Source organism: Psammomys obesus, unplaced genomic scaffold, assembly GCF_907164565.1.
Source record: "Psammomys obesus unplaced genomic scaffold, mPsaObe1.curated_primary_1811, whole genome shotgun sequence".
Lineage (NCBI taxonomy): Eukaryota > Metazoa > Chordata > Mammalia > Rodentia > Muridae > Psammomys > Psammomys obesus.
In genome coordinates this window covers 5006671-5032210 of record NW_026585987.1, presented here as the reverse complement: position 1 = coordinate 5032210, position 25540 = coordinate 5006671, and the positions used below count along the sequence as shown (strand labels likewise).

Below are 25540 nucleotides of genomic sequence, written 5' to 3'. Positions count from 1 at the left end.
ACAGTGCAAGCCTGATGGAGAAGGCTAGGTACAGCTTTTAGAACATCAGTGAGTCAGATGACCTAGTTTTCACAACTCCTATTTGTCTTATCACATTTTTTCCAGGTCTCTCTGAGGTTGTAGCATCCCACTGAGACACTGTCCTGGGCTATTCTTCTTACCCACAGTTGAGCCTTCACCACTGATGTGTCCCCAGACAGGCCGTGGTCCTCCAGGACTGCCTCCAGGTCAGTGAAGGGAATTCTGAAGCATGTGTGGTCTTAAAGAAGCCTCCATGGCAGACATATGAGATACTCTAGCACACTGGTGAACTGAGGTATCGCTTCCCAGGAGGTGAGAACTGCCTGCTTTGAGTAATCATGACCCATAACCCCCTATTGTGATTGAGGAAGTTTTATTTCATGGGAAAGCCCCATCACTGGCCTCCAATACTTTCTTTGGATTCATTTGGATTCTTGAGGCAGTTGGGCAAATGATGAGTGTCAGGAGTGGGTGGCTAAGGTGGTATTTTTCCAGCTTGGTCAGTTCAGGGGCAGCATTTGGTCCTCAAGCCCCTTTGCTGAAAATGGACAGAAATGGAGGTTCCTCCCTCATTCCTTCTGGCTGCTCGGTTTGCAACCTTGGCTTCTCTCTAAATCTTGACTGTCTTCTAGATCCTCCTGTGAGCACCCACAATCAGATGCTAGCCCTCTCATAGTCTTTAAGAGTCCAGGATTGCAGCAAGTTGCAAGCTGGGAGGGCCAGCAGCCCCCTGAGCAGTAACAGATAGAGTGATCTGTAAATAAAAGCAACGCTATCAGTCCTCTAAATTTACTGCCGCAAAGAGATTAGGAACGTCCATTCGTTCTCTGGTTCAATCATTCAAAGCATAGGAACTGTAATAAATGATAATTCTCTCTACCTTGAGCTTTTTAGAAGAGTAAATTTGGTTTGGTGTTTCCCATGTCTCTTTGTTTTATTTTTCAGCAAGATTCCATAGGTAGAGATCAGCCAGAGGAGAATGTCTTTTAACAACAACAAAAAAAAAAGTAGGCTGTATTTCCACCTAGCAAGGACTTAGATAACGTGGTTTTTACCATTGGCTCTTAGAGATGCAAGGGAAAAGAAGAGAAAGCTTGGCCTAGGGAAACACCTCAGCCTTTGCCCCTGCACTGAGGTTGGTATTTCCCCATCTAACGACTGAAGGCTGCTGCTGCTATCCGGAAGAGAGAATGTTGCTTGCAGTGGACCAAAGTAGGAAACTGCAAACTGTACTGTGCAGAGAAAGACCTCTCTCCATCGAGCTGAATGGGACCTTGCTGTGATTGCAGGAACTGATACAGCTGAGCTGAATTCCCTGGCAAGCTCGAGGGTAGGTTTTTCCAAAAGTCATTTGAGACCACAACTGCACAGCCTTTCCATGTCTAATCACGAAAGCAAACCACTAGACACACGCACTCTGTTTCCAGCTGGTTGTGTACATTTTCTTCACTCTTATACAAAAAAAAAAAAGAAAAAAAAATACCATGCCAAGGTGTGACATTTTTGAGCCCCACCAACTGGATGCCGTGCACACAGACTGTCTTGCCTGTTGTGCAGGAATGTGATGAATGGGGCTGTTTCGTCTAGGAGGAGGGCTGCTGTCACTCGGCCATGCCTGCAGCCTTATTTATTACACACCGAAAGTATAAAACCACCCGGCTGGCTGCAGCTCTCATCTCCAGACCTGGCATTTGCCCGAAGCAACCACGGCAACTACACAGCCCCCTTCAGCTTCCCAGGGAGACTCTGTCCCTCCGTCGTGAGCCATGCTCAGGAGGCAACTCATCTGGTGGCACCTGCTGGCTTTGCTTTTCCTCCCATTTTGCCTGTGTCAAGATGAATACATGGAGGTGAGCAGAAGAGCTAATAAAGCGGTGGCCAGGATAGTGCAGAGCCACCAGCAGACTGGCCGTAGCGGCTCCAGGAGGGAGAAAGTGAGAGAGCGGAGCCATGCTAAAACTGGGACTGTGGATAATAACACTTCTACAGACCTAAAACCCCTGAGACCAGATGAGCTTCCGCACCCTGAGGTAGAGGACCTAGCCCAGATCAACCCGTTCTGGGGCCAGGTACTCTGAATTCTCTTCTAAGGGTTTCTTTGAAAACTTCATGATGGTTGTTGCTGTTGTTTTAACTAAGACTCTTAGGATCAGTGCTTGTGAACAGTTTGTTGAGCTGTTTGGGGGGGTGACTCTGTGTTGTTCTGGGATTCAACAGGGACTCCTAGTCGCTGGCATGATGTGCTGGGACAGAGTGGCCACAGCACTGCCCCATGAGAACACGGGGCCGGATGAGTCAGCTTTCTTTTGTGTTGGGACTTGATTTTTTTTTTAATTGCTCTGCTGATTGCTGATGCAGAAAGGAGGGCTGACCCATGTGGATAGATGCTTTGCTGTAAATAATTACTTGCTGAGCCCAAGAGAATTGGATTCTTTTTAATACTCCCCAACAGGGAGAAGCTGCCCTTTGCCTCTGCCAAAAACAGTTAAGCCTGCTTTACTTTGATTTGTAACATTTCCCTCCAGTTCTGTTTATTTGTTTTGTAGCTGTCTAGATTGCTAAGACTTCTTGCTTGACTTTTTTTAAAGACATTAAGGCATTAAAAGGAAAGAAAACAAACAAACAAAGAAGATTGCATATTTAAATTACAGTCTGTTTCCTGATGACAGAACTTGATTTATTCGTTGGGGCATAAGCTCAGCATCTGAGGACACTCCTTTAACTCTCTTGGGTAACATAGAACAAGTAAAGGTTTTGGTGTAGCAAATTGCAAATGAGCAAACCTCAATTTAATGAAAAGCAGCAATAAAAGGCGGAAGAAACTTATTTGTGCTTAGCGATCAAGCATGAAAAATGCTGACATGAAATGGAATGGGGAGAAGGATTTCTTTGAATACATCATCTTTGAAGCAGTGCACATTACCACAAGAACCCATAGGCTGCACGCTTTATAGAGCCTCTGGAACTTCTCTTCATATAGTTGCCATCTAACTTCATTCCTCACCCTTGTCCGTAGACTGAGAAGTCTCAGTTGATTATCTGGCCCTATGGTCAGACTAGGATCCCACACAGACTCAACGCAACAGGAGTAAGCCTGAGAAATGTAATTGAACCACAAGGTGCAGTTTTCAAGTCGCTCCATGGGGCTTTTGTCCAGGGCAGATGTAAAAGGAATGTTTCTTTCAGAGACTGTCTTCTGTCTAAGGGTGTTTGCTTTAGTGGTGAAGTAATTTAACTTGTGTCCAATCCTTGATCTGGGCTTTCCAGCTTTCTGGACTGTGTCTTTCTTGGCTGTCCAGTGGGGGTGCTATAGGTCGTCTTTGATTATTTCCTGGTAACCAACACCAGCCAGGCTGCTGATATCCCATTTCAGGTTCTGCTCCATTCCATTTTCTAGTCTTCTAGCTTTAAATTTCTGAAGCATCTTCAGGTGAAGACTCACTCAGGAGACTCAGACCCATTAGCATCTTGGAAGCTTTCAGTACCATTCCTCTACAAGTGGATACCGACCCAAAGGCTGAATTTGGGATCATGAGACATTTTCCTTCTCTCCCTGCTATTCCCATCTTCCTCTTTATGTTAATTCTCCTTTTCCTCGTCAATTCCTCCCAAAGCATTTCTCAACTTCTACTTTTTCCAGGCTGTAGGGTGGGGAGCAAGATCATAAAAATCCCAAGCCACCTCAAGTGCTTGATTAGAAACAAAATTTTCAGTATTTGTTCGTTCATTCATTCATTCATTTGTTCACTCACTCCTTCATTTATTTTCTTCAATCTCTTTTTGTTTATTTCCATTTTTATTAACTTTTAAAATTACCATACAAAGTAATCTTTCATTATGATAATCATTGTACCTTTCCCATATTCACCCAGTCTTTTTTTTGTTAATTTACTAGCTTAAGTTTGATGAAATTCTGCATGACAAACAAGGTCAAGGTACACAGGAAACAAGGAGAGTGTTGGTCACTGGGTCTTAATAATATAATAAAGAAAGTCAGTAAAGGAGACAAAAAGATGGCTGTCTCCCTGAGAGGCTTAGAGAGCAGCAGATAAAAACCTGTGCTACACCGAAGACTGAGGGAGCCCATGGGCAGCTGTGTGTGGCTGGTCCCTGTGCTGGATGGGGAGGCTGCAGATGATCTGAGTGTCCAGCAAGGGAGGACTCTCAACTAGAGGATGACCTAACCTTGCTCCAGAAAGTTCTGTCTTTTATAGCGAGGCAGTGAGGTAATGAGATTCACGTACCAGGAAAGGGACTGGCTACAGAGTCCATGGTAGGCTGGAACTGGAAGAGATCTACATGTCTATATTCTCTTTCTCTGGCTTTTTTTTTTTTCCATCACAGTCTCACTCCTCTTCCTACTTCCCTTCTCTTCTTGATATCTCGTTTCCCCAAGAAAGGAATTCTGGATTATTTTCCTCTAGCAATTAATAACAGAACTCAGTTTTGCCTCCAGCTTTCCTTTCCCAAGTGGCGGAGCTTGTCTTACAGACACATGCTTCCACTACCTGATTTGGGAAGGAGGGTGACAAATTTAACAGGTCATGGAGAATGGCTTCCCATATGTATATTCTTCCTTAGTGAGAATAAAATATCTAAACCACATCCTGTCCAACTTCCGAGTCCATCAAAAGCCTAAGGAAAGGGCTGGAGAAATGGCTCAGTCAGAGCCCTGTGCAGGTGTTGGACCTGAGTACAGATTCTCAGCACTAAAGAGCCAGCTGTGGTTGTGTGCCTGTAACCCAGTGCTGGGGGTGGAAGGAAGTCTGCTGAGACTGGCATCAGATCCCTGATGTCCACTGGGGCCAGCCTAGCTAAAGAACAAGCTTCAGATTCAATGACTTTCTTACAAAATAATGGCAGAGGAAGGACACTAAACATGAGAACACACCTACACTATACACACCCCCCCCCCCCCCCCCGCTTGTTTCTCTGAACTAGACTGTAAGGCCAGAGGAAAGGACACGTGATGAAATGTCATGGGAGTCACCTGGGAAGCACCCAGCTAGAAGAAACAGAAGTCTGTTGCATTGGTGGCAGCTCTGTGCTCCTCGAGTTACCCCAGATAGTGCACAGAACCCATTCATTCTTGGCAGCTCGAGGGTTGAGAGAACTAGGAGCGCCACCTCCATGTGTTCAGATACTCATCATTTGAAACTGCAAGTGTCAAGGCTCTTATCTGAGCTGGCTCAGCAGCCAGATGCGCTTGTCGCCAAGGCCTGATGATCTAAGCTTGACTACCTGGGACCCACATATCTGTCCTCTGGCCACTACATGACACATCACACGTCCTGAACATACAAGAAAGGAATAAATGTAATAAAAGTGTAAGCATTTCGAAAATTAAAGTTCTCTCAAAATTATTACTGGAAGTTAAACGAAATAGGATCTTTGCTTGCATGTTAGAGCTGGAAAGAAAATTCCGGGCCAATTCAAACTGACATATGGGGGCAGTGAACTCTTCTTAGGCCACACAGAACTGAGCAGGGACACTGCCCCACTGCAGTGACTATTCTAACAGCTCTAAGCATCTCAGTATTTCCATTCTGTTCTGACACAAGGATCCCCTGCCCTCTATCCATGAAATCTATCACTGGCCAAACTCAGAATTTCCTGGGGTTTGGAAGCTGTATTTCACATTAGAGAAGCATTCCAGGAGATAATGAGGACCCTTCTCAGATGTGTGGTGGGTGGGGCTGGCTGCAGTGTTTGATTTCCAAGTCTCTTTTCATCTTTGACCATGCGTGTTAGTTATTTTTTCCCCCTTAGCCATTATACATTTATACTTGTCTGCGGACAGGTATGGCAGACTTAAGGCTAAGAGTTTTCTCCAGCTATAGCTCTTGATCCCTCAACACTGCTTTCTGTGCTGTGGCGGCAGAAGGTGTGGCCAGGCTGGGCTAGTCCCTCAATAATTTTAGGGAAAACTTTAAAGAAAAGGGAGGACAGTGACCAAGCCGGTAAGACCAACCACCAAAAGTAAGGTGTCAATGTGCAGAAACGCAAAGCCTTCGCCCAGTGTTCTCCTTGAAGGGTGTCTAGTGGAGGAGAAGACGAAAATTTTAAGTTCTTCGCTCTTCCTCCTTTTTCTCCATGGCTCCCTAACTCTGTCCTCTGTTCTGCCCACTCCATTTCTCCCTCCTTTTCTTTTTTACAATGAGCCCCTTAGCAACAGCATGTTGTTTTTAAAACTGTTGAATTATAACTTGTGTCTAGGAAAGTTTCCGCAAGTATTTTGCATGACACAATTAAAAGGCAAGTTGCCAGTGGAGACGAGAATCCAGATTTTCCAAGTTCTGACTCCCCCTCCAGTCAGTCCTCCAGGTCTTCAGTTCCTTCACAGTAAGCTCACACTTTAGAATCTTATCTTTGTATGAATAAGCATTTCACTGGAAGTCACAGCTCAGCATGCTTAGTTCTCACTTGCGCTCATTAAATAGTAGTTCTCACAGGAAGATAATCACTTGAAATTTAGGAGAGGAATGTGTGAAATGTTAGATTCTTACAAGGTAGTTGAAATTACTCAATGTGTAGATAATAAAAATCTATTAGACAAACGAAGTTAATAGCAGTGTGTTTGTATTTTTGGAAACTGCCAAGAGAGAGATTTTGAATGCACTCATCAAAGGAAACCAAAAGAGGTGACGCATATGTTAACCAGCCATTCCACAAGGACGCACGTGCACATCTCAAAACAGCTGTTGTGTAGGATAACATATTTCCATGTTCCGATTAGAAAGATAAATGAGCAACTGTACAGACTAAAGAATAACTTGCTTCTTCAGCAATCTGTGTGCCTGGAGGTCTGACAAAGTGGCAATACAGTCAGAGTTTCCAAGACCTTGTAAGCCAGGGTCAGGAATGCCGTGCTTAGGTGGTGTGTTTGCTCTAAGCAGTACCTTAGTCTAACTGCACCACTTCTGAATACTGAGGGAGAGAAGAGGCTTCTGGGACCTCTTCTGAATGAGACTCTCCTTTTGTTGTCAGAAGCTGACATGGGCAGACACTGCCCAAGACTGCTGCCCTTTCTCTGTTCGGCTGGCCCTCACCCCACCCCAAGGCACAAGGGCTGCGGAATTAACTACACCCTGGCCTCCATACCACAGATACTCCCCCTGTCCCTCACTGTCTTTTCTGATGTGATTGTGAGCTGAATGAAGTTAAAACTTAAGGATAAAAGCCAGAGGGAGTTAAAAATTCTTAAGTGCTAACAAATATCTTTACCTGAAGTTTCTTTTCTCGTTGTTTTTAAGTCTCCACAAGCGGGAGGACTGCCCCCAGACTGCAGCAAGTGTTGTCATGGAGATTATGGCTTCCGTGGTTACCAAGGCCCCCCTGGACCTCCAGGCCCTCCTGGCATTCCAGGTAAGGACACACAAGTTTCACTGCAATTTCGGTAGCAGACTGTGTCAAAAATAGGAGCCAAGAGTAAAACAAAAACGGGTTAATGTACACTGGGCACGCATGGGAAATGCGGAGATGAAGAACCTGGCCAGGCAGTTGGGTTCTTTAGGTCAGTTCAGATGGAACACCTACTCTCTGGTGTTTATTCTCTCTACTACTCCAAGAATCTAAAAGGCTTCAGGAATGCACGCACACGGAGACTCAAGGGAGGGGAGGGAGGCTCTTCACCACCCGTGGACTGAATCACTTGCTGGGAACTGAGACCCATCTTAGCACCTATGTACCAATCACCTTCTGTCACTGTTGCAAATACCTGAGACAATCAACTTATATGCAGAAGAGGCTTCTTTTGCTCATGGGTCTAGAGGTTTCTGTCATGGCTGGCTGACTACTTTTGGACCTGTAGTGAGGCAGCACCTCATGATGTGGGAGCTGTGGTGGAGTGAAGCCACGCCTCTCATGACAGGCAGGAAGTGAGAGAGCAGAAAGCACACATCCTCAGTGACCTCTAACCTCCAACTAGACCACACCCCTTGGAACTTTTCGCCACTTCCTGACAGCACCTTACTGGGGAACAAGCCTCTGATCTGCGGGCTCTGGGGAGACGTTTATCTAAATCACGGCAGCCAGTATTTCCGCCATACTGTACGCAACACACTGTAACGTTCTTAAACCTCATTAAGTAGCAGCAAAGTTAGAGAGGAAGGCTTGCTGGGCTTCCCTCTGTCACCCACTGAGTAGTGTAACGTTCTGTGTCATTTTAAGTGTAGGTTGTTTTTTCTGAAATTTTGCCAATCTGTAGTTTCTGAGCCTGTTTCCATGCCCCACTTAGACTCATGGATATGTTTTGGGCTCGAGCAGCATACAACAGCACAACAGCACAACAGCACAGGGAATGAATGCTCTTGAGCTCGTCATATCCCGCTGACCTCAGAAATGAGTGGGTCTCAACCTTTCTAATGCTGTGACCCCTTAATACGGTTCCTCATGCTGTGATCCCCAGCCATAAAATTATTTTTTTGTTGCTACCTCAAACTAACTTGGCTACTGTTATGAGCTGTAATTTAAATGTCTGATACTTCTGATGGTCTTTGCAAACCACCGTGAAAGGATCGCTTGGCCTCCAAAGGGGTTGCGACCCACAGGTTGAAAACCGCTGCTTTAGATGCACAGCCAGCCTTCTGTGTTATATTGTTCCAGCCAGTTAGGCTCCGCAACGCTTTGTTAGATTGTTACTATAGAGAGCTGGGAGGCAAAGGGCACACCTTCCTCCCTGCCCCCAACCCTGAGGAGCCGCAAACCTGTCAAGGCTTTTACTGAGTTCCATCAACAAGACCTTTTCTCAGGGTTTGGCCAAAGTCTACTTGTGTTCTCTACACTGATGTTAATATTTATTAAAATATTAACTTTTTTGTACTCTTAGATAACTTCTTATATAAACCCATTTGTTTATTTATTTTTGGTCTTTGAGACAAGGTTTCTTTATGTAACCCTGGCTGTTCTGGAACTCACTCTGTAGGGCAGGCTGGCTTCAGACTCACAGAGATCTGCCTCTTCTACCTACCAAGTGTTGGGATTAAAGGTGTGTGAACCATTGCCTGGTTATGAAGACAAATTTATTAAAAAAAAAAAAAAAGACAAAACCCTGCACTATGCTTAAACCTAATTCATCCATCAAAGGCAATGATTCACAGGGCTATTGATCTTTAGACCGTTCTAAAATCCATGTTTGACTTCCTCGGAGGTTCTAAGGCAAGCCGGCTCTGGTTAAATGCTTACCATTAGAAAGTACCTTTGTGACAAAACACTTTAATCCAACAGTCAAAGGTCATTGGTCTGAAAGCACAGCAAGCCTGATCCAGTGCCTTTCAAAGATAACATACAAAGCACAATGCAAAATGGCCTGATGGTTAGCAGGTATGAAAATAAGATTGAGGCAGAGGATCCATATGGGAGACAAAGCGAACCTTTGAATTTACTCCCTGACTCTTGACTTTAATATGATGATATGTTATAAGCTTTGCTCCTAATTATAAAATTGCATCAAATCTTTGGGAGACAATTTGAAGGAGATGGAAAAATGTATAGAATAGCACAAAATTATCCATGTTTCATCATTCAGGAAAAAATATAAATAATTATGGATAATATCTAGAGTTAGTTTTTCCTCTATGAATATGATACATAGATATATTATAAACCAAACTGAAATAGTGTTATGCCATCTCTACTTATTTATAAATTTATACCCAAAGGTGTCACTGATGTTTACTATAACATTGATCATTTAGGATGTTTTTATGAATATATAATTTGATAAAATATACCATTGCTAAAATCTACCCATCTTAGCATTGCTGGATATTTTCTCTTTTTATCTTCACTGTGTTCCACACAGTGTTCTACACAGTCTCTTATTCATCCCTTGCTTTGTGTAAAAACATGCATTGGAGTCTTGTTATCTAATGCTATTTTCAGAGCCCAGTGAAAGAGAATTCATCTGATGCCTTATGGATATGGGCAGGATTGTTTTAGATGGTTTCCTTTTACAACTGAGTTTGGCTATTTTTGAAGGAAGGGTCTGTTTCTCATTAAAAAAAAAAAATCCAGTAGGAGTCAACTAGTTTTCTTATGATTTCTGATTTTTAAAGGAAACCATGGAAACAATGGAAATAATGGAGCCACTGGCCATGAAGGGGCTAAAGGTGAGAAAGGAGACAAAGGTGACCTGGGGCCTCGAGGGGAACGAGGGCAGCATGGCCCCAAAGGAGAGAAGGGCTACCCAGGGGTGCCACCGGAACTACAGGTAACCCACTCTCCAGGTGACTTCTAACCCTGCCTAATCACTAGGGTCCAGGGACCAAAGGGTTTCAGCAGAGGAGCATGCACTCACATTTAGGAAATCTCAGTTTCAATTTGTTACATGACAGGATGTTTGCACTGGGCCTATGCTGCCAGACACAGCGTTAAGAGCATTCTTAGGAAAAGGCATTTACTGAGTATGAAACTCTCTCACAGGACCAAATACAACCATAAAAAAGAGGGTTCTAATGGAATGGCTAAGAATTTACTTATATTTTATTTGCTAATTTGCCCCTTTATGTAGCTAAATTTCATCTTTGTATATTGACATTGTTTCTGCCAAATCAAATTTTGTAGTTAAATTTTTATTTAAACTTTTCACATCAGACTTTTCTATCCAGTGGGGACATTTTATTTTTGAGTTATTTAGTTTTGTTCGGCCATATTATGTTCATCTCAGCATGAAGTTTTAAAAGCCTATTATATGGCCACCATCCATTTATAGTTGTATGCATTCATTATTTCACTTTTAACTCATTTTTATAATGAGTTATAACTCTTGCAACATCTAAAATTTGTAAATATTGAAATTAGGCCACCCAGAAAAATAATGAAGCCTAGGTTAGTATTTTGTGAATATTTAAAAATAGATTCATGGGGGCTGGAGAGATGGCTCAGCAGTTAAGAACACTGGCTCTTGCCAGAGGACCCAGGTTCGATTCCCAGCACCCACACGGCAGCTCACAGCTGTCTGTAACTCCAATTCTAGAGGATTCAACAACCTCATTCAGGCAAAACACCAATGCATGTGAGCAGAAATAAACAAATTTAAAAAATTAATTCTAATAAAAAATATCTATAATCAAAACTAGGTTTTTTTGTTGTCGTTTGGGTTGTGTATGGTTAATGTGTCTACCTTGAAGTGCAATTTGTGGTTAAAGTTAAGCATTTGGGAGAAAATTTGGTAACAAGAAGGGCCCTGTGGGAATTGGGATACAAAGCAGTTCTTATTTGAAATATCAGAGGAAACTGCTGTGTGTTTGGGCAAATGTGATGATGTTTACTCTTGGATACATTGCACCATTCTTGTGGGCTCCTGTTTTTGAAGTGTAAAATAAGAGGTCCCGTGTGTTCCTAGACCTTACTGTGGGGCCTGGGAGGTAACTTTTTAATGAATGCTGTTTAATAATTTCAGCACACTGGAATTCATATGCCAGTACAAATGAACAGGTAGGGTGGCGGCCATCTAGGCTAAGGTATTTTCTGTGACAGTCCAAAAATGTATGGCAACTAGCAACACAGGTTGTGTAGATGATCTTTTCACAGAACAGGCAATTTAAAGGTGAAAACTCTGAGCAATCATTAAATTTCATCTGTTAACCATTTTACCTTAGCACATCAATACTGTCATTTGGGATGTTGCTTTCAAATGCTCTTTGGAAGAGAGACTTAAGAAGTTTGTGAAGGCAACTTGTCGAAATGCAGAGAACAACTGATTGTGAGGTGGCCAGCCCAGTTGATATATCTACAACCCAACCCCCATACCTCAGGCTCAGGGAACACCATGGAAGAAGCAGAAATGTTACAGTCAGAGGACCAGGAGGTCTGCTGTGAGTTTGTGTCTCCTAGAAATAACTGGAAAGATACACCTATAAAACTTCAACCATATGGCTACCTGGACATTGACAGACAAGCTATCCGTCTAAGAATTTCTTAGGCTCCACTTCTACACAGTGAGCTTCAGGCACATGAACCACTGACAGGGAGATTTCGTTTTCTTCAGGGATGAGTTCCCTAATTGGTTATCCAATACCAAGTGTTGATTCCTGAAAACATACACATACAGCCAACACCAAAAGGACTCAGCAGGTTAAATTTATCTATTTGTGCAGTTATATATGCAACAACAATAATTTAAAAAGAAGAATTTGGGAAGGAGAGAAGGGAAGTAAAAAAGGAGTTGGGTGGGGAGGGAAGAATGAAATGCAAATTATATTTTAATTTTAAAAGTTGTCAAGTAAAAATTAAACAGGAAGCTTGTGAAGAAGGGGATTTAACATAATTTGCATGTTAAAATATTTGTTCTTCTCAGTCCTATTTATTTTCAAGGGATTGTCACTGACTTTCAAATGTCCTCCAGCAAGTTAAGCCATTTCTTGATAGACAGAGTTGTTCTAAAGCTCTTTTAGCTATTTTAATTCTATTTTTAGAACACAGGCATATGCAAGAATATGTGCAGAGGTCAAAGGACAGGATAACTTCCGGACAGTTGGTTTCCTTCATCCATTACGGGAGTTCCGGGGGCCAAACTCAGGTCATCATGCCTAACAGCAAGCACCTTTACCTGATCAGCCATCCTGATAGCCATTTATGCATTTTCTTGCAGATATTTCTCTTAGTTTGACTACAGAACAACCCCACTTACATAGACACACGTAATGAACTCTGATATTAAGTCATAATAATCTTGTGTTGCCTACTTTTTAATTAATGCACGAAAAGATACTTTCCTAAGGTTAACAACATGAAATGGTTCAATTGTCAGTCTCTGTAATCCCTTAATATACGAATGTATATCTAATACCTAGAGCCTGAGAATTTTACCCCAAAATTTTTAGGTTTTTCTTGATAATAGAATTTTAATATTTAAAAGAGTATCTTTTAAAGACTAGTAGTTTCTGAAACGTGTTCAGAGCTGTTAATGGAGAGTAATACCACACAGAATAAAACCCTTTAAATTACTATAATTTCTTTACTTCTTTGTCTACTGTTTGGTATTTATGATCAAGCTTTCCATCACAAATAATATTGAAAAAAGCCTCTATGTATAAGAATATTTTTCTTTAAGGCAAGTTGCACACAGACTGACTGCCGGCTTTCTCCTTAGATTGCATTCATGGCTTCTCTGGCGACTCACTTCAGCAATCAGAACAGCGGCATTATCTTCAGCAGTGTTGAGACCAACATTGGAAACTTCTTTGATGTCATGACTGGTAGATTTGGGGCCCCTGTGTCAGGTAAGATGTAAAAGTCAATGAATGAAGCCACTGGGGGGAGGAAGAAGGAAGGAAGGAGGGAAATGAAGAAGAGCTGCTAACATAAAAGGGAAAAGAAAAAGAGGAAGCAGAAGAAGGAAAAAGGAAGAAAGGCAGGAAGGACAGGAGAAAATGGATGAAAGGAAGACAGGGACAAAGAAGGGAAGGAAAGAAGAGGAAGGGTGAGAATAAAGAAGGGAGGGAGAATAGAGAAAGGAAAGCAAGCAGCTCATTTGGTCCTCTGAATGCCAGGTAAATGAATTAAAATCTGAAAGGAGAAAAAGAAAACCTAAACAGTGACCTTGATTACAAAGATTATTAACTTTTATTTGGATAGAACCAAGTAATCTTGAGATGGCAGTGACATATCTGATTTTCAAAGTCCCTGGAACATAATTCTCAGTGTTTGACTGTGTTATAACTTTATCCCTTTGTCACTACATCAAGTAATGCTTCATCTGTTTTTAATATTAACAAGTGAGTGGCAAATAAAAAATATTTTGAATTTTATTAAAATATATTTAATCTTACTCAATAAAAGGTAACATACTCTATATTCTGAATATAGTTTATTTTTTAAAGAAAAACTTGCTATATATTTTAAAAATCTTTCCATGTAATGACTTACTTGTTTTTTTATAATTAATGTATAAAAATGTACCCAATTATTTTCTTGTTGCTAACCCTTTGGGTTGTTTCCATTTATTATTAAAATAAATCTACTGCCATTACCTTTCATGCGCCATTTTATAATCGAACACATACTGATACATTTGTAGGCTAAAGGACCAGGATGCAATCACTGAGTCCAAGAGAAAATATTTCTATTAGTTTGATCAACTGGGCAGGGTGGCTCTCTATAAGGGCTGTAGCCACATATTCCTCTTATCAGGAAAGGGAAACACCTATGATGTCATCAAAGTCTTTGAAATGTCTGAACAGTTGACCGACTAAAAACAAAACTAAACAAGAAAAGCCCCATTGTTTTCTTTTAGTTATTATTTCAAAGTAATTTAGACTTATAGAAGAGTTACAAAAATACTGCCAAGTTTTCATACTCACTTTAGTCTGCTTCTTCTAATGGCTATGTTTCATGTCTCTAAAACCTGTTTACCAGAATGAAGAAACCCACTGGACACAACACTGTCACTGGTTTTGAAGTTTATTCAGAATTCACTAGTGTTGTGGTCTGAATGAGAAATGTCCACCATAGGCTTGTATGTTTGAACACGTGGTCCCCACTGGTGGCTCTGGTTTGGAAGGTGGTGGAACCTCTAGGAGGGTGGTGTTGCTGAAGGAGGAGGACCACTGTGGGGACAGGTCTTGAGCTTTTGGTCTGGCTTCACTATGTGCTTGCTGTATGCTTCCTGACTACAGAGGCAATGTAACATCTGTCTCATGATGTCAAGCCTTCCCAGCAGTAATGGACAGCATGCTTTCCTAAGCTGTAAGCCAAAGTGAATGTTCCTCCACTAAGTTGCTTCTTGTCAAGGATTAGTTCAAAGCAATGAGAAAAGTAATACAGAAAATTGGTACGGGAAAGGGGAGCCACTGCTACGGTCAGCCTGACCACGTGGTTCTCAAGCATTTGGAGCTTGTTTGTAGGAGGGATGTGGAAGAGTTTGGAACTGCAGCCCTAAAGTGCTGTCATCAGGGCTTAGTGGAGGTTTCCCATGGCAGTTTGGAAGGCCAGAGGGTAGGGAAGCGCAAAGGTTTCTTGATCCCATATGGCCACCCAGGGAAGTGGTTTCCCAGGATCAGCCTCAAGGGCACACAGAGGCGACAGTGGTTGCGATGCAAGGTGGACCAGGCCATGTTTTGAGCTGGCAGCAGAAGTTGGCATCATCATGCTTGTGGATTTTTGCAGACATTAAAGGGGTTGTGGAGTGTTTTTTAGCCTGATGCCTAAGGTATAGAATCCCTGGGGTCATATAATGTGTATAGGACCAGAGCCCCTACAAGGAGGATCTGAGAGGGTGATTCATGAAGCCATAAAGGTGAAACTCATTGCAGTGAAGTTCCTAGAATGTTGGAGATGCTGGACTTCCCATAAAAGTTGGGGTGGTCCAGCAAGGAAGGATGCAGGAATAAAATGGATCTGCCTTAAGAGAGAAGCCATGTATGCCACAGGCAGCAGAGTTGAAGGGGGGGGAGCAGCCAAGGCCCTTCACAAGCAGACAGTTTTATCATAGCCCCCAGATCCCACACTGGGAGGGAGCTGGAGGGTCTGGTGCTGCTCTAGTAGGTTTTGGTTTGCACTCATATCCCCCTTTAAGAATAGGGAGATTTACTCGGTGTCATCACACTGGCAGGATGTAACTTGGCTTTGACCTGTACAGAGGTTCACAGTTAAGAGAGTGTCTCGAGTCTCAGAAGATGCTGTGCGCTTGTGATCAGAGTCGGGACTGTTAAACAAGAGTTTAAAAATTGAGGTGACCATGAGCCTGGGGAGGCCTGGGACAGAGGGTGGAGAGTGAATGTGAAATGTCTCCTGTAATGTCATGTTTGGACAGCTGGTCTTCAGATGGCAGCACTGTTTTTGCAAGGCTGTGAAACCTTTTGGAGTTGTAGCTGGAGGAAGTGGGTCACGAGGCCAGGCACAGAGGTTTGAATTTGGCTCCCTGTCCTGTCTGTTGTCTTTCTGCAGAGGCGCTGAGTCACATGACATGCTGGGGGTACCCTACCATCTCTGCCATGATAGACTACATTCCTATTTCACATATAAGTCAAACTTATATGTGTTTGACTTATTGCTTCTTGAGTTGTTTCTTGTCAGGTGTTTTGTTTGTTTTACAACTATTGGGAAATCACTATAACCGGGATTCCCCAATGTCCCAGTTTTTAGTTCCTTCATTGGGTAATTCTTGCTGTTCTTTCTACTTTTTATTAAAAAGTAGCTGATGACTGAGTGAACTGGATTCTCCTAGATCAGCTATTTGCAGGAGATTGTTGGGGAAGGGGCCCAGGCAACCTTGAACATGTGGCATTTCAATGCCTCTTCTTGCTGCCAAGGGACTGATTGTTTTGTCCTTTTTAAAATTTATTTTTATTTTTTATTCTTTGTATTTATTCTTTTCTCACACGATACATCCCTGCCGTAGTTTCTCCTCCTTCCACTCCTCTCAGGTCTGTGCCCTTTGATTCTTGAGTCATGTCCAATTATTCATCCCCTACTTCAACTGTGCATATTATCTCCCTTCTCCCCCAGATCCACTTTTCTTTCAGAAAACAGCAGGCTCGTATGGATATCAACCGAACACCACACACAGGATTCTATCCATCTATCTATCTATCTATCTATCTATCTATCTATCTATCTATCTATCTACCTACCTACCTATTTTTTTTCGAGACATGGTTTCTCTGTGTAGCCTTGGCTATCCTGGACTCGCTTTGTAGACCAGGCTGGGCACCAAACTCACAGAGATTCGCCTGCCTCTGCCTCCTGAGTGCTGGGATTACAGGCATCTGCCACCACGCCTGGCTCATAACAAGATTCTTAAACTGGAGGTGGGGTGGGGATGGGGAGCTCCCCATACTTCTCAGGAAGACTAATGAGTCACCTTTGAAGTTTCTGGCTTCCAGGAGTCTGGGTTTTGCTGGCAAATGGATGTCAGCATCTATCACTACAGAAACACTTTTGCATTCTATATTTTTTCTAGCAAGCAGCCACTTCAGGCCTGATCCCAGGACCATCTTTTCAGTACTTCAGAGTGGACTTCCTGCAGCAGGGAGTGTATTTTTCCTGGCACAGCTGAGATCTATTTCCATCTGGTCTCAGAAGCCCTGCGCAGCCCCCTGCTGCTTCAGGCAGCATCTTCACATATTTGAAGCATACTGATTTTCTTCAGTTGTCTTCGTTTTGCATAACTTTGACCATTTTTCAATTTCAGTTTTCTTTCTTTGCTCCCCTCTATGGTGTATATAGGGAAAAGAACATTTTCTGTAGAGTGCTGTGGCTATGTTAAACTTAACACACATGCTTCTTATGTGTGCTTTGGTTTATTCTATCTCCTTTAAGTGAGAATTGACCTAACAGATGCAATACAGAGACAATCCTTTGTTACATATCAGCCAGTGTCACTTTTGTGGGTTTTTTTCTGCTTTGAGGGATTTAATTTTCCTATAACAATTTTTGGAAACCATGATCTATGCTACAGACAAATGCCTAGCCATACCAGGTCAATGGTCCCTCTGAATTCAATGACTTTCCAATCAGAGCATAAGAATTAAATGATTTTTGACCTCACTTGGACACTGTTGTGATGCTAACAATTATGATTTGATTCCTTATACTTACTGCTTACTTTTTTAAGCTTGCCAATGATTACAAACTGATGATTATCTTTCCCACTTTTAAAATCAATAAGACAGAGAAAGACAATGTTTGCAGTTACTGCAACACAAAAGCTGGAAAACCAGAGCATATGAGTGTCCCCTCCCTTTTTTTTTTTTTTTTTTTGCAGAGAAAGCCCCATGTGCACACACCTTAAATTCACATCTGCAGTTCTAGTTATGAGAGTTTCACTACTCACCATGCGGTTCCTTTGTCTGCTCTTTCTAAAGTGTCCCTGCAATCTATTTTTATCAATAATATGATTATTTTTAAGGAAGACTAATGTATTTTCCTGTCATTTTGATTATCAATTTATTTTCTGAAGGCATTGAAAATTGTAATGTGTGTGTGAAATGAAACCTTATGAAATGTAAAACACTCAGCACTTATAAACTATTTCTGAATTCCTGTAGTTTCCACCTGTCTTTGATTTCGTTCATGACCCAATTTCCAGGTGTACGAAAGGGCATCACTGATTGTCATCAAGCACGCATCTCTGACACTTAACAAAGCATACTTGTTTTTTTGTGACCTGGCTCAACATCAGAGGAAGAATAATGGCATCCTTAGAGCTGATTTCTTCATAGAAAAGAAATAGGAATAGCCCATTGTCTTGTTAGTTTTCTTTTGTACATATTTCTGGGTTTTTTCTCTTATACTAGTAGTAGTTAAAAAACTGTAACACATAAATCAGTAAGAACATACTTTTAGTAACAAGGTATTGGGGATGAATAAGAGGTGAATATTTTTATTTAAACATTATTTTACTGATTTACAGTGGTCATGTGAGAAATTACCTGAACTGTTTCTCTAGAACTATGTAACATTTACTTTGTGCCCCAAAATTTTATCACCTTGGCTGACATTTGTGGGAGGTAGCTGTCCATTTTAATTTCATGTTTGACTCATTTTCTTAGTGATTTTTCAATCTTATGAAGCATAAACAGGAAATACATTAGGAAAGTTAAAAATAATCAAAACACGTTGAAGGTGAGCAGATGAAAGAATATTCCTGCACGCAGGCCATGAAGAAAGGGCACAGTACCCAGAAGATAACAGCAGCGGGGGTGAGATCCCTCACCTTCTCTGCACAGGTGAGCGAGCAAATCCTTGCCTTTTCCAGGTGTGTACTTCTTCACCTTCAGCATGATGAAGCATGAGGACGTGGACGAGGTATATGTGTACCTCATGCACAATGGCAACACGGTCTTCAGCATGTACAGGTACGTGACGTCATCTGTCACAGGGGAACAGAAGAAGTCTAAGAACACGGAGGAGCTGAGGGATTAACAGGCCGTAAGGGATTAACAGAGCCTAATGCGGCAGTTTTATTCTCCGCAAGAATTCCCATGTTTGGTCAAATTATCACTACTTTTGGGGAGAGCCATAATATAAACTTATGAAATGGACGAATTACCGGCAGCGCTCTCCGTAACCACCGCACAGATCCTTTTCTTGACCCCTTTTCCCCTCTATTCTGATTCTTCTGCTTCCCCCCCCCCCTTTGCCTGAAGCACGGCGTGTTAGCAGCCTTCACAGCTTCCGCTGGGTGACTAGTTAAGTTAGAAGGTTTTCTCTGTATTGAGCTTCCTGCTCTGACACTTCCCACCTGGGACCCAGAGATCCTTGGGGTGAAGCGTTTTAGAAAGCACCACACCCACACCGTGCCCTGCTGCTAGGACATGCAGAGAGCCAGCACCTCTGTGCAATTAAACGGATTTACTTGGCATTGTATTCCGAGGATTAAATCACTTTGTTCTTAACCCCACCCAACCAATCCAAGGGCAGCAAGAAACTAGTACGGTTCCTACCCAGGAGGGCAGTGACTGCTTTTCTCATCTCTGCGACCAAGTATCTGTGAAGAAGCGACTTAAGGGAGGGGTTATTTTGTCTAATAGATTGAGGGAATCCGGCCCATCACATCAGGGAAGAAGGCATGGAAGAGTTCCTTATAGGAGTTGTGTGTGGCAGGGTTCCTCACATTTCACTTGAACCAGAAACAGAGACAGCCAAGTGGGAAGGATCTAAGGATGGGGTGAACTCAAGGAAACACCGTTATAACCTACCTACTCTCTCCAGCTAGGCCCTACCTTCTAAGGATTCCACAACCCTCCAAAACATTCTACGAGCTGGGGAACCAACTGCTCACACACAGGAGCTTGTGGTGGAATTTTCTATCAAAACCATAGAAAAGAGAGAATAAATTCTGGTGAATAGCCAGCCCACATCAGGCACTTGATTTCCAAATATTCTTCCAGCTCTTACTCTTTTGTATTATAGGACACACTCCTCTATCTTGGTCTCCATGGGAGATTGCCTAAACTAGCTCAAACCGAGAACTCAGAGGTGAATAGTCCTTTTCATAACTCAACCCCTCAGCTGGTTTTCCCTCTGGCTTCTGTTCTATCCTTTGGAAGGGTCTTCTTTGTCTACTTTTCTCCATAGTCACATCCAAAGGGCAAGTAGGTCCATCTTGGTGATTTTTTTATGTTCCATTTCCTGTTGGTGCAAATCTGAGATATGAGTCAAATATCTCAAGTCTTTCTACCCCCAGCTGGGTCTCTGGCAACAGCTTCCTCAGACACATACAAGGCTTCCAATCTGTTTGCTTCCAGGCAGTGATACAAATCATATCCAGTCCACTTCTGGACAGTTTTAGCCTCTTGTGACCCATTGTTGTTTTACCCTTTTCTAAATGTTACCAAAAGACATTTTCAAACAGTATATTTGGTTAGGAAGACAATATTTCTATCTATGAGTTACATAGAGTGTGACTCTGAATGAAATTTTCTAATGGGAACATATCAGCCCTGTCCCCCTGCTCTTCCAGGTATAAAAGTTTTTGTTTGTTTGTTTGTTTTGTTTAGGTTTGCTAGGGCCCTGGTTGTCTAGACTATCTATCTCTCAAGCATGTTTGTTATTCTCCAAATTCATCTTTTTAAGAGACATTTTCTATAAGCTGCAAAGAGTATTTGCCTCTTTTAAATCATTTGTGTTAGGTGGTGTGTATTTACCAGGTCTATGTTACTATGCTTTTTCTAAATGTCTTCTGAGCATAATACGGTGTCTTAGCTATTTTTTTTACTGTTGTGAAGAGACACCATGACCAAGGCAATTTATAAAATAAGGCATTTAATTGGAGGCTTGCTTACTATTTCAGAGGCTTAGTCTATGCAGATCATGATGGAAAGCATGGCAGCAGGCAGGAGGGCACGGAACAGAAGCAATAGCTAAGAGCTAACATCCTGATCCACAAGTTGGCAAGTGTGTGTGCATGTGTAGGGGGAGAACGAGACTGACATGGACTTTAGAAATCTCAAAGCCATCTCTCAATAACACGTCTCCTCCAACAAGGCTATACTTTCCAATCCTTCTGAAACAGTCCTCCAACTGGGCAGTAGGCATTCATATATATGAACCTATGGGGGCCGTTCTCACTGAAACCACCATACATCAGTCTCTATCTTTCCAGCTCATGGTATTTACCTCCACATTTCATCCTGCCTGGCTATCAGCAAATGTAATATATTTTCATTTTGGCTGTTGACAGTAACTTTCTTGAATACCAAGTTCTATATTGGTAAGAAGAAAATTAACTATTGTAATAAAGATTCTATGAAAAGGTTCAAAGATAGTAGAGCTTTTCTTTTTCCTCATCCAGGGAGTTTTGGTAAGATGATCCTGGGTGTTTGTTTGAAGTTTGAGCAAGGGTAAGAGCGCTCTCTTCTACACAGTAGTCTTCAAGAACACAGATATTTAGAAGTGGCTGTCAAGGCCATTATAGTAATTATTGTTGATAGAGGCAAGGGGAAAGAAAGGAGGAGGTATGTTTTATTGGACTGTTCTAGAAGTGGTTCATGTTTTTCCCACCTGCATGCCATTTAGAGAGGTTAACACATGGCTATACCTAACGCATAGGAGAAGATATGGACAGAATATGCTCAAGACCTGGATTTGTATTGGAGAGACTAAGTAGTGTGTCCCTCTTTTTCTTCCCAGCTATGAAACAAAGGGGAAATCAGATACATCCAGCAACCACGCAGTACTCAAGTTGGCCAAAGGGGATGAAGTCTGGCTGAGAATGGGCAACGGTGCCCTCCATGGGGACCACCAGCGCTTCTCTACCTTCGCAGGCTTTCTGCTCTTTGAAACTAAGTGATGAGAAAGATAGGATAGCTCTAGTTTTGGGGGAGACTTGTAGCTGAGCTGGGGTTGTTATAATCTGAGGGATGTTGAAGTTGGGGTTCTATATGGAGTATTTAACTGTTGTATTGGTCATTCTGCTACTCATTCTACTGGTATACCAATAATGTTGGATGCTTTAGGAGCTTAGAAGAATAGACCACAAGGAAATCTTCCCAGATGACCTTGAGAAATACTCCACAGCTTCATCATTCTTCCCTACATGTCTGAAGGAATTGTTATCTGATGTAGGTTGGACATAAGCATTCACCTCAAAGAAGGCATTTGCATAGTTTTGGTCCTCTGTTTAAATGTGGTATCTCCTTTGGAGTCAACCAAGTTTTGAGTTCATTGTTCTTCACAATATTTCAGAGAGTAGCCTGATTATGACCAGACTAGGGCAAGAATAAGAGCACTTACCAGAACCTATCTAGGAGAAACACTTGTAAAATCTATACTGGGAAATAGCATTTCTATTCTTATATTCATGAATAAATGATAGGAAAGTTTTAGTCATTCAGATAACCATTAAATAGCATAAGTATTTACAATGCCCACAAATAATTGGCTGTTCTTTTAAAAACAAACAAACATGTACATTAGCATTGGTTTCTAGTGACTTAGACTTGCAGATTTTCTCATAATCCAGAACTGGGCTTACCATGTCTAGCTTGCAATTGCGTTACCTGGACTGTAGTAGCACTCTCCCGACCATGCACAACCAGCTGAGGTAAGGTTAAGCTGATATAGTATACATGTTATCACATTTTTTTTAATTCAGGGATTATCCCAAAATGTTTATATACACCACATTATGTTGAATGGGCTTTAAACTTAATACAGGCAGACTAATGGATGCAAAATACTAGTGTATTCCATTTAAGAGATACATAATAGCATACCTTAAACATTTTCAATAAGAGTTCTATCATTTTCTTTATTATCATACTTGACTAATGCTTCACAAAGCATTTTTAATATACCACAGTACTATAGAAGGTGCTAGTTGTTTTTTTTTTTTCCTAACTTGCCACACCCCAGAATCTATAAAAAAGGATTAAATTTGCCATGAAAAACACCTTCACAGAATGTGCCATACGTTGGCACTCACAGATGCGAACACACACACACACAGTGCTGAGGCTCAAGTCTCCAAAGCCTTATACATGCTATGCGTATGCTCCTCTACATACATCCCCAGCACCCAAGCGTGTTCCATTGAGGAAAGTATTGCTGCAGCGTGTTTACCCTGGTGTCAAATCATATTTAAAATGCACCTGTGAGATTATCTGAAAAATATCACATAGAAATGCTCTTTAAAGTAATGAGCCTTCAAAGTAATGCTCTTCAAAGTAATAAAGAAAATTTATTTTCTACAACAATTTAAACTTGTACAACAAATTACTTGTGCACAGGCTTTTAAATCATAATTTACTTTAGATTTCTACAATTTACTTATGCACAGGCTTATAAATGGTGAGTTCTTTTAATTTAGCATCCTATAAATTAAATGAAAGTCAAGGCAGACTGTCCTATTAGCTAATTCACTGGCTACCATGCTCAGTTCAACATTTGACCCTCTCCTTTTTATCCACCAGCTTGTTGAAATTCTTCGTGAATCTGCATATAATACCCTTTTAAAGTGAACTGCTATTTGCCATGATTTGCCTTAGCAGAAATTTTTTTTTCATTTAGTGTGTGCTTCTCCCCACAGAGCTGTGTGGGATCACAGGTTAAGGTTTGCTGTGATTAAATTCCTCAGGCAAATCACAGAAGTGCAAAAGATATCTGACTGTTACATATAGTTCAAAGAGATTTCATATCCGAAGAGCACCCACTACCTACTTGGAGGAAGAGTCTGGCATAGCTTTAGATAAAACTGTAGAAAGAAAAACTGCATAAACATGTGGAAATAAACACACATGCTGATTAATTACATGTTTGTTATTTTTAATGTTAATAGTTACAATAGTCATACAATCGAAAGTCACGTAGTTAATGTAAAGCAAAATGTTATCCTCACAGTGTGACCAGCTGTACAATTTAGAGATTGCAAACAGCGAGGTCACCTGTCTCCACACAACCCCTCTCTCAGCTACTCCATCCCTTCAGTCCTTGAGACATCAGTGGTTCAGGGGTCCCTTTTATGACCTGGGTATATCTGAACGGATGAGTCTTCATCACACACCCACAATCTTTTTATGCTCACGCCAACATTCTAATTTTCATCCTGGCAGAGTTGTGCACGGATTTGGCTGTGGGAAGACATAAATTATCTCAAGTTTGCAAATGAATGCCAGTGGGTAAAGAAAGGACATTTGTTAAGAGATGTGGGAGGTCAAAGTAACTATCAGTGGTTTCACAGTGCTTTTTTCTCATGGCCTAATTACACAATGGTCACTTATCCGAGGTGATGTCTTCTGCAGTTATCTAAAGTCTGAACCAAATAAAAAACCTGAGAATTTCATAAGCTTTGAAGTGTATGTCATTCTGAGTGGGCTAATGGGCGCTCACGCTCTCCTACTCCTTTACCACATGAACCTCTGCTCTGCATATCCACACGATGTATGCTGCCAGCCCATTAGTAGCTGTCTTGGTCATCATATCACATTGCTGCCCTTATGTTCAAGTAACACCCTTTTTGCTCAACAATGGCCCCAAACACAAAGCAGCGATATTGACTATTTGGACATGCCAAAGAGAAGCCAGTGAAGTCCTCCCCTTAAGGGAAAATGCGAAAGCTCTGTGTTTAAAAAAAAAGAGAGAGAGAGAGAGAAAATAAAGTCTTAACGTTATGGCTGCTAAAATTATGGTAACAAATCAGTCTATGGAATTTGGAAGAAGGAGAAAGTTGGTGCCAGAAGAAGGAGAAAGTTTTGCTGTCCTACGTCAGGCTGCTTAAGTTAAAGCCACAAATCATGATAAGTGAATAAGTGAATAAATGGAAAAAGCACTACATTTGTGCATGTATATATAAGAAAAATCATAGATACTAAGTGTGTGAAGGACATAGAGTGTCCAGTAACCTAGTGTCTTGAAGGAAAATTTTGCCCTATCTTTAAAAACAGCAGTAAGAAAAACTTCATAAGCATATATGGAAATGGACACACACACACACACACACACACACATACATATACATACACATATTCTTCTAGAATTTTATCTAATGGATTAAGAACATTCTCAGATGCTATTTTGATATTTGAAATAGTGAAAAAAAATTAAGGGAGTACATCATAAATGAAAGTTAAGTCAAAAGAAAAATAAAAACCACCTCTGATTGTGGAAGTCTGCAATGCCAGCTCCTTGTGAGGCTGAGGCAGGAGGGTCACAGCTTCAGAGTGCCTGGGCAACTCGGCAAGATCCAGAAACTAGGAAGTAAGGACGGGGCTGGAGGCATATCCCAGGGGGACAAAGTGCTTGCCAGGCACACACAGGGTCTAGGCCCAATCCTCATTAACACCCCCCCACACACACACACACACGCACACAAAGTAAATGAGAATGTAAATCCCAAAGGGTGTGGCTAGCACTGGCAAATATCAACGCAGCACAAGAAATGGTGCTGCTCAATTGTTAAAAGATCGCCCTTCTCTTTCCCCAAGTTCTCAGCAGAGGCTCACAGTCAAGTAAGTGTGAGCACAGCATGAAGCAGATTTGAACAGCCACAGACGGCAAAGAACCAGATCCTTTTCTGTATAAATTTGTGGCTTAATTATTGTTTTGGAGTTTTGGGAGTCAAACCCAGAACCTTAAG

General features: G+C 41.7%; 1 protein-coding gene across 2 annotated transcripts; it reads left to right on the top strand.

Moving 5' to 3' along the window:
- The first annotated feature begins 1787 nt into the window (after window positions 1-1787).
- Window positions 1788-24234, top strand: C1qtnf3 (C1q and TNF related 3). Of its 2 annotated transcripts, none has more exons than XM_055601088.1 (6): window positions 1788-1871; window positions 7275-7386; window positions 10077-10231; window positions 13115-13244; window positions 18722-18821; window positions 21598-24234. In XM_055601088.1, exons 1-6 carry the CDS (start codon window positions 1788-1790, stop codon window positions 21755-21757), a joined length of 741 nt encoding a protein of 246 aa, XP_055457063.1. In that variant the 3' UTR covers window positions 21758-24234. The 2 variants fall into 2 exon arrangements, with proteins under 2 accessions (XP_055457063.1, XP_055457062.1); XM_055601087.1 differs by having other exon boundaries at window positions 1788-2090.
- Window positions 24235-25540: the final 1306 nt, after the last annotated feature.

Coding starts and splice junctions, on each gene's coding strand:
- C1qtnf3 (XM_055601087.1), top strand. CDS start 1,788: ATGCTCAGGAGGCAACTCATCTGGTGGCACCTGCTGGCTTTGCTTTTC. Junction 10,232..13,114: donor GGGTGCCACCGGAACTACAG/GTAACCCACTCT, acceptor CTTTCTCCTTAG/ATTGCATTCATGGCTTCTCT. Junction 13,245..18,721: donor ATTTGGGGCCCCTGTGTCAG/GTAAGATGTAAA, acceptor TGCCTTTTCCAG/GTGTGTACTTCTTCACCTTC.